This window comes from Benincasa hispida, chromosome 4, assembly GCF_027475165.1.
Source record: "Benincasa hispida cultivar pf3 chromosome 4, pf3_genome.v1.1, whole genome shotgun sequence".
In the NCBI taxonomy this organism is placed as follows: Eukaryota; Viridiplantae; Streptophyta; class Magnoliopsida; order Cucurbitales; family Cucurbitaceae; genus Benincasa; species Benincasa hispida.
The window spans coordinates 7,749,461-7,758,955 of NC_143481.1; the positions used below are offsets into that span (position 1 = coordinate 7,749,461).

General features: G+C 32.2%; 1 protein-coding gene across 1 annotated transcript; it reads left to right on the top strand.

Annotated features, from left to right (window-relative positions):
* The first annotated feature begins 409 nt into the window (after positions 1 to 409).
* Positions 410 to 3,420, top strand: LOC120075992 (B3 domain-containing protein At5g42700-like). Its single transcript, XM_039029762.2, has 7 exons — positions 410 to 648; positions 755 to 850; positions 989 to 1,020; positions 1,122 to 1,284; positions 1,522 to 1,728; positions 2,749 to 2,833; positions 3,067 to 3,420. Exons 1-6 carry the CDS (start codon positions 514 to 516, stop codon positions 2,803 to 2,805), a joined length of 690 nt encoding a protein of 229 aa, XP_038885690.1. The 5' UTR covers positions 410 to 513; the 3' UTR covers positions 2,806 to 2,833; positions 3,067 to 3,420.
* Positions 3,421 to 9,495: the final 6,075 nt, after the last annotated feature.

A 9,495-nucleotide genomic window follows, 5' to 3' on the forward strand; every position in this document is an offset into this window, starting at 1 on the left:
CACTGATAGCAGCTATCGGTGATAGCCACTTATAGTAGCTATCAGTAGCTGTCACCAATGTTTGCTATCAGTGTAGCTTTCAATTTAAGAAAATTGGAAGAAGAAGCGCAAAATGGTGGGCTACATGTAGGCTTTTTAGTCGTTTATCAATATGACTATCATTGATAGCTGCTATCAATGATATTTGATGCGAATTTGGGTCATATCCCTAATATATTTATTATTGTACTACATCTTTTATTATTTTGGGCATAATTGTTGTTTGTACACCCCACCCTTATTTTTATACTTGATCTAAAATAAAATAAAAGTTGAGCGCCGACTCGGTTTTCAAAAATAGTGGAAAGTTAACGGTCGACTCGTTCGAATCAATTTTCGGTACGAAATAATAATTTCCCCCAAATATAACGAAGCTCCGTCCTCTCTGCTATTCATCTTCTCCCTATTTCCATTTCGCACAGAGACCAAACCCTACGAACCGAGGAAGAAGAAGAAGAAGAAGAAGAAGAAGATATGGGGATCGCAAACCTTTCATATGAGGAATGTCGTCGCAAGAGGGTCGAAGAAAACAAGAAGCGAATGGAAGCCCTAAATTTGCCCTTGCTTTCTCAAGCTCTCATCGATTCTTCCCCTTCCAAGTCCTCACCTGTAATTTCATTTCGTTTTTTGTTTTCTGTTTCTTTGTCTCCTATTACGCTCTTTTTCTCAATGGATTCTTGTATTGTGCTTATTTTGCTATTTGATCTATCCGCAGAGTAAGCTCACCAAGCCTCGCGTGACTCAGAAACAACTTGTGGTAGTGAGGAGGTCCAGTCGTGTAGCGAAACAGTCAGCTCCTGTTTACGCCGAAGTGAGTCATTTTGTCTATTTTGCACGCACTTGGATGATGGATTACAGTTTTCTGCTGCTTTATGTGGAGAGAGGTTTTAATCCTCAAAATTCATTTTTCATTGATTCGGTTTTCATTTCTGTTTAATTAATCTGGCAGGTTGTTGTAAATCGCGTGGTGATTCCTAGAAGGTATCTATATACGCGAAAGGAACTTAAAATGAAAATCAATGACTTCTCATTTTGTAGAATCATGTAGTATTGTCACTCATTTTCATTTTGGGGGATTGTAGGACTTCTAAATTTAGAGATTTTTCAAATCGGGTTTATGCATCGGATGACGCAAGAAAAAATGCTTTTGAAAGAGCTGAACAACTTCAATCTGGGTTGGATCCGAATTATCCCAACTTTATCAAGTCAATGCTTCAGTCTCATGTTAGTGGTGGATTTTGGCTGGTAAGCTTGTGAGGATTATTTTTTAAGTATATGACCTCCTTCTCGATATCTCTCTGTGTGTTAAGCTTGTTGAACTGGATGTGGAATATTAGTATATTAGATCAATAAAGAAGGCTGATTTTCTAAAGCTTGTATGAGTATTTGATTAATATGTAAAGGCTATAATAGAATGAGAGGATAATTACAGTTTCTTCTTCTGTAAGATAATATCTAATCGAAAAATACTTGAAAACACAGGGCCTTCCTTCTCATTTCTGCAAGATTCACCTTCCAAATCGTGATGGAGTAATGACTTTAATAGATGAAGATGGTGACGAGTATCCAACAATATATTTAGCACGAAAAACAGGACTTAGTGGCGGATGGAAGGGTTTTTCAGTTGCTCATAAGTTGGCAGATGGGGATGCTGTGATTTTTCAATTCATTAAACCTACAACATGCAAGGTAATTTTCCTTTCATCTCTTTGCTGGTTTCAAGGTCCTTTGAACCACCATATCTTGATTGTCTGCCGTCTCTGTGCGTACCTTTAATGTATAAATGCACATTCTTTGTTCACTGTCACTTCGATTCTCATTAAAAAAATAAGGTTGTGGCTGTTCACCATTTATCTGTCTCATTTTCAAAATCTATTTTTCATGTTTTACCTAAACTTTAAGTCTTGGATTTTGATTTTTTTTTAATTAATTAATTAATTTATTTTTTATGGTAGATTACATCACAAAAGGATATTGGTTACTAAGTCTTAATGAAAACTTATCCAATCCAAGCACGTTTTGGTTTTAAAAGTTGTTTCTTTGGTTCTTTGGAAGTTCATCATTCATTTTTTTTAATTTAAAAAAAATACTATTTTCGAATGGGTTCTTTTCAAATATAGTAAAATAAAATAACCAAAATATTTACAAATATAGTAAAATGTTACTATGATATACACCGATAGACTACTATCATTTATTGATAAACACTGATAGACATCTATTAGCGTCTATTATTAATATGACTATGACATTTATTATATACAAATGATAAAATAATTTCCCTTTTGGTATTCCTATTATTTGTTTTGGTTCATTTTGGTCCTTATATTTTCAAATATGTTTATTTTAGTCCATGTATTTTTAACTTTAGTTCATTTTAGTCGTTTACTTTCAAAATGTTCAATTTGATCCTTATACTCTATTTTCATTTTTAAGGGACCAAAATGGTCACTATTTTTTTAAGTTCAAAGACTAAAATGAACGAAAGTTGAAAGTAATAAGGACAAAATGAATATTTTAAAAGTATACTGGCTAAAATGATTCAAAAGCTAAAAATATAAGGATTAAAGTTTTATTTGATTTTTTCTTTTAAATGGTAATAACTAGTGTATGATCCACATCTTTTTGTGGGAGCGGCTAAACAAGCTTCACCCCCACCCCACGAATTCATAGAGATATCATATTCTTTTTCCCATAATTTCTTTTCAGGTGTACATTCTTAGGGCGAATAGTTCCAGAGAAGATAGTGATTCTAACAGTAGCTAAATGATTGACATTTCTTTTCCTAGCTCAGGTAATCTTAAAACAAAATCACTTCCTTCTACTTGGATGGTTGCTGCCCCTTTGTAACTGCTGCAATTTTATTATTTTATTGAGCTTTTGAGCCTAGCAAGAGCCAGCGCCGCGGCGCCCCCCCCCCCCGATTGGTTTTTGGGGGGGGGGGGGGGGGGGCTGTTCTTTTTATACATGTTTGAAACCACAATCTTCTGCTATTCTAAATGATTAAATGCTTATTATTCATTTCAGGTAAGAGATAGCCTAATAGGAAGTGCACATAATGCAACTACTTTTGTCATCTTGGTTTTGGAGTAAAAAGTAATCTGTCTTGTACAATCTGTGTCTATGAAAAAAAATGAAAGCACTATGTGATGGTGATTGTCTGTTGTAGTAGTGTGGGGTGTATTTATATCTGTCCTGTACTCATCTTCTTCTCTTCTTTTATTTTCTCCCCCAATCCCTTTTTATTAGCTCAGGCTACAGTTCTAGCTGAAAGATTTAACTAATTTTGAAAGAGCAAGCCTCCAGGTTCAAAGTGGATGAGGTGATGCTGTAAGCTTATGAACTAAAAGTTCTCAAACAAAGTCACTCTTTTCTCTCTTATGTTGTGGATTTTAATTGGCTAATTAGCATATTATCTCACAGACAGTCTCTGCCTCTCCCTTTTTGAGTACTCGAATAGAAGGTATAGAGATTTGAACCTCAAACTTTAAGAAAAAAATTATATGTCAATTACTGTTGAACCATGCTTCCATATAATAATCTCAAAATGAAGAAAGTGTGGATGTTGATTGAAATACTTCCACTCGAGTTTTATGGAAATATAAGAAAAAAGATCAAGAAAGTATGAAAACTAAGCAAGGATGAAACAATAAGAAAAAAAATAAGGATAAGTACTTGAATGGACAAATAAAACTTTAATCGGAGCTTTAACTCATCATTGTTAATGATGTTACCAAGAGCAATGCACGTAGCTCATTTCCATGCAATGTTCTTCAATCAGAAATTGTCACATAATAAACGTGTGACTGACCATTTGGGTGGACATGATGCACCAGGTATTTTCCCTAAAAATATAGGCATATATTCACAACCAATGTAATTTAGTGGAGTCTTACCATTTCTCTATACTTGTGTTTGTATCATTTGTATATGATTGCATTTAATTAAAAAAAAAACGTTTTAAATTTTGTTGTTTTTATAAATCAAACTTCTCCAACATATTCATATTGTCCAGTCATGGGAGAATGGAATTAGCTTGTGATTAAAGGAAAAAGAAAATAAAGGTTACAAATTGAGTCGAGTGGTTAATGGCAAAAGCAAAAAGGGGGAAAAGTTTGTCCACATGACCCATCGCTCTCATTGTGGGTTTTTGAGTACGAAATCTTTGTTTTTTTTGCCAAATTTGTTGCATCTTTCTTTATCGCTCTCTCTTTGAAAATAAAGATTATGGTTTAGAAAGATGGGATAAGTGAGTCCACCCAAAAATAATGCCTCTATGATTGAGATATGGACAATTCTTCCACTCTTTGCCATGCTATACACCTATTGTCTACACGTGTGTTTGGGTCTACCATCTTACATTCCTACATCAATCTCTCAATTTTTTTAAGATGAATATGCAAAAGGAAGCCAAATTCCTCATACAAATAAATTATCTTTTAAAGGTAACTTAAAAACATTTTTTAGGCTAACATAGAATAGTAAGAGAAAATTATAACCTAATCTCCACGACGATAGAGAGAATACTATTTGAAAATAAAAAAGATCTTTCTATATCAAGGAATGATTCTGAAACGATGCCAAAGTCGCAAAAGCATGAGTAACTTTATTCTCCCCTAGAGGATTATGACAAAAGCACGAGCTATTAATAGATTTGCCAACAAAAATAATATCTGCTACAAAGATCTTCATTTCAAAAACGGAGAAATTCACCCCATTAATGAGGTTAATGACATCCAACAAATTAGAATCAACTTCTAAAGGTGGATTGGACCCTCCCCGCTCCTCTTGATCGCTTTCAAACCTTCCAAAATGACCTTAATTTCAAGTATATAAAAAACATTTTTTAACTTTGTCACTCGATTCAAAAGTATCTTTATTCTTCAAAAATTGCAAATTACTATTTACCTTTCATAAACCTTTCTAAACTACCCTCCTTAGAATTTCATATGCGTAGATTATGAGTACTTTCAATAAATTCGTTGATTAAAGAGTAATTGGTTTTCTTTTTAAGGAAAAAATCCAAGGGAGGTTCACAACTTTTTTTTTTTTTTTTTTCCAATTTACTGCTTTTATTATTATTATTTTCTTTTTTTCTAATTTAACCATTTTTAAAGTAAATTTTCATTATGGTCTTCTAAGTATTTTTGGAGGGGGAAAAGACGGGTTAATTAGATTTTTAGGGTGAAAATAGAATTTAATTGGAAAAATGGGGTATTTTCAACTTATTTAGGAGAAAGGGGTGGATTTTTTGCCCTTATCCGAATGAAGAGACACATTCATAAATAATAATAAAAAAAGAAAAATATTTTTGTTTTTATTTTTTTCATTCTTTTAACAACTCGAAACTCAATTTTTTCATTACTTATGTTTTTTTCCAGTTAATAATATTCCATTTGTTTAATTCTAAATTATTGTTACCTAAAATCAACTATCTCACTAATCTCTCTCTCTCTCTCTCTTTTTTTTTTTTTTTTTTTTTTTTTATATATATATATAGTAATATTACTAGTTTTTTAACGGTATAAACAATAATATTACTTTGAGATTAAGAAATTTCTATAATTGATTTGATATACTCAATATTAATTTTTAATTTCAAATTATTGTTTTTATTTAAAGTTGTTAGAAACTTATGCAAAAATATAGATATTAACTTTCGACTATTGTAAATAATATTCAAGGTTCTTTAGGATGTGTTGTAGACTACAAGTGCATTTTCGTGATTGAATTTTATTAATAAATTTAATTATATGTACAATGTTCTCTATTCACGATTAGAAGAAGATCCTCTATTACGCCTAGATCGATCATGTTGAGTCACATAGTATCCACGATTGTCACACCCTCTCACACTTGATGGTTGGCTTTCCTCTGTAAAGTGTATACCCTCTCTACGTTGTCGATATGTCACATACCAGACATGGACATCTGGATGGACATGTGAAGTTTGTCCTTCTTCTATATTTAGTATACTGAGGGTTGTTGGAAAAAATTCAAATGTTGAAAGAGAAGACATCATGGAAGTATGTGTAAAATGATTGAGTGACGTTGTTGGATATTCATTCCGAACATTAGGTCGAATAGGAACATCTTGATGTCTTGTTGGATCACCTTGTTCTTCCATTGGAACATCACCATCGAAATATTGCACTCGATATATAGAGGTGAGTCTACGCAAGGCTCTTTGAGCAGATAATGGAAAATTTGGATGCTCAGCCGAAAAAGGAATTGAATAATAAGTTAATGATTTTAAAATTTATGTTGGTATGCAATGAAGAAATAAAATCAAGCAATCCTAGTAAAAAATAAACTCATACCGACAAATGATAGGATGCTCCTGCTTTAGTTATGTATCGCCTGCTCATAGTGGAATGATTTAGAAAAACTTAATTCTGAGTATGTTGTGCTTAAAAAGAAATACAATGTTTTATCTAGTAAAAATAAATCTTTACTTGAAGAAATTACTTGCTTAAAAGAGAATGAGCATGATGCTATGCATATTGATGAAATGATTATCTCTTGTGACAAGCATGCTTTTGATTGTGATGAGAAAAATGCCTTGCTTGACAAAGTTAAATTTCTTGAGCATGATAGTTATGAAAAAGATAATTTGATTAAATTACTCAAAGAAAAAGAATTTAGTGCTTTGCAAGAACTTGATAAGGCTAAAGAATCTATTAAAAAGTTGACAATAAGTGCTCAAAGATTAGACAAGATAATTGAAGTAGGCAAGCCTTTTGGTGATAAAAGAGATTTAGGCTATATTGATGAATGTTCTACTCCTTCAAGTTCTAAAACTATCTTTGTTAAAGCATCTCATAATAGCCTAAGCTTAATATGCCTAAGGTTGTGTCTAAGCATGTTAAATCTAACTTTGTGCCTATATGCCATTATTGTGGTGTTGAAGGCCATATTAGACCTAAGTGTTTTAAATTGAAATATGCTCATACTACTTCTCCAAGAAGGAATTTTTCTCAAAGGGCAAAATTTCACAATGCTCCAAGGAATAATTTCTCCAAGAAAAGTAGAGTGCATAAATTTGTTGTAAGAGATAAATCTTTGCATAATGTTGTTTGTTTCTCATGTGGCAAGTTTGGACATACAACTTATTCTTGTTACTTGTCTAAATCCAATGCCTTAAATGTCTATGCAAAAATGAAATGGATTCCCAAGTTTGTCAATGCTAACCATCTAGGACCCAAACAAGTGTGGGTACCAAAGAATCAAACTTGAACATTTGTGTTTGTAGGTTTGTTTGAAAGCCTCTAAGAAAAACAAGTGGTACTTGGATAGTGGTTGCTCGAGGCACATGACGGGAGACCCATCCAAGTTTGTCTCTCTCTCCAAAAAGGATGGAGGTCTTGTAACCTTTGGTGACAACAAGAAAGGTAAAATAATTGGTAAAGGTAGTATAGGTAATGAATCTTCTATTTTAATTGAAAATGTACTTTTGGTTGATGGTTTGAAGTATGATTTACTTAGTATTAGTCAATTGTGTGATAAAGGCTTTAGAGTTGTGTTTGATAAAAAGAATTGCATAATTGAAAATGCTAGTGATAGAAAAGTTATATTTTTTTGGAAATAGAGATGAAAATGTTTATACTATTGATTTGAATGATTGTCCTATTAATGATAAATGTTTATCGGCTTTGCATAATGATTCTTGGTTATGGCATAGAAGACTAGGACATGCTAGCATGCACTTAATTTCAAATATTTCCCAGAATTCTATGGTTAGAGCTCTTCCTAAATTTAAATTTGAAAAATACTAAGTTTGTGATGTTTGTCAAATGGGTAAACAAACTAAGTCCTCTTTTAAATCTAAAAATGTAATCTCTACAACTAGCCTCCTTCAACTATTACACATGGACTTATTTGGCCCTTCTAGAATTGCTAGTTTTGGAGGGAACTATTACGCCTTTGTGATAGTTGATGATTTTTCAAGATTTACTTGGGTTTTGATGCTAAAACATAAGGATGATGCTTTGAAAAGCTTTTCTAGTTTTGCAAAAAGAGTTCAAAATGAAAAAGATTGTTTGATTTCTAAAATTATGAGTGATCATGGAGGAGAATTTGATAGCAATACTTTTGAAATTTTTTGTGAAGAAAATGGTTTTTCTCATAATTTCTCCGCTCTAAGAACTCCTCAACAAAATGGTGTAGTTGAAAGGAAAAATCGTACTTTGCAAGAATTTGCTAGATCAATGTTGCATGAGTATGGTTTACCTACATACTTTTGGGCGGAAGCCGTTAACACCGCTTGTTATGTTTTAAATAGAGTTTTAATTAGACCTTCTTTGGATAAAACTCCTTATGAACTTTGGCATAACAAAATTCCAAATATTGGGTATTTCAAAGTTTTTGGTTGCAAATGTTTTATTTTGAATAACAAAGAAAAACTTGGAAAATTTGATTCTAAGACGGATGTTGATATTTTCCTTGGCTATTCTCTACTAGTAAAGCTTATAGAGTTTTCAATAAAAGAACTTTAGTAATTGAGGAATCTATGCATGTAGTATTTGATGAATCTTGCAATGTTATTTCTAATGAGCCTATTTATAGTGATGTTTTAGAAAGAAATTTTGGAGATTTACTTGTTAGTGACAAAGGCAAGGAAATTGTTTCAAGTAAGCAAGAGGTGAGCTTAATCGAAAAGAACGAAGTTGGTTCTTCATCCATGCCTAAAGAGTGGAGGTATGCTCCTTCCCATCCCAAAGAATTAATTCTTGGTGATCCCGAACAAGGTGTGAAAACTCATTCCTCTCTTAATATGTTTAATAATCTTGCTTTTGTTTCTCAAATTGAACAAAAAAGTTTTAAAGATGCCGAAAATGATGAATTTTGGATTTTAGCTATGCAAGAAGAATTAAATCAATTTGAAAGGAATAAAATTTGGGAGTTAGTCTCTAGGCCCTCTCATGCTTCTATAATTGGAACTAAATAGGTCTTTAGAAATAAAATGGATGAAAATGGAAATATCATTAGAAATAAAGCTAGACTTGTAGCTCAAGGTTATTGTCAAGAGGAAGGAATAGATTATGAAGAACTTTTGCACCCATTGTTAGATTAGAAGCTATTAGAATGTTGCTTGCTTTTGCTTCTTATAAGAATTTCATTTTATATCAAATGGATGTGAAAAGTGCATTTTTAAATGGTTATATCATGGAGTAAGTTTATGTAGAACAACCTTCAGGGTTTGAAAGTTTTGATTTTCCTAATCATGTCTATAAGTTGAAAAAAGCTCTTTATGGCTTAAAACAAGCTCCAAGAGCTTGGTATGATAGACTTAGTAATTTCTTGCTTGAGAATGGATTTAAAATGGGTAAAATTGGTACTACTCTTTTTATTAAGACTAAAGAAAATGATATGCTTTTAGTACAAATATATGTGGATGATATTATTTTTGGTTCTACTAATCCATCTTTGTGTGAAGAATTTTCTAAGTATATGCAT

Bases quoted from the DNA above. Each gene is read 5' to 3' on its own strand.
- LOC120075992 (XM_039029762.2), top strand. From the start codon at position 514: ATGGGGATCGCAAACCTTTCATATGAGGAATGTCGTCGCAAGAGGGTC. The intron at 851-988 runs GTGAGTCATTTT...TTAATCTGGCAG, and splicing joins CAGCTCCTGTTTACGCCGAA to GTTGTTGTAAATCGCGTGGT. The intron at 1,021-1,121 runs GTATCTATATAC...GGGGGATTGTAG, and splicing joins CGCGTGGTGATTCCTAGAAG to GACTTCTAAATTTAGAGATT.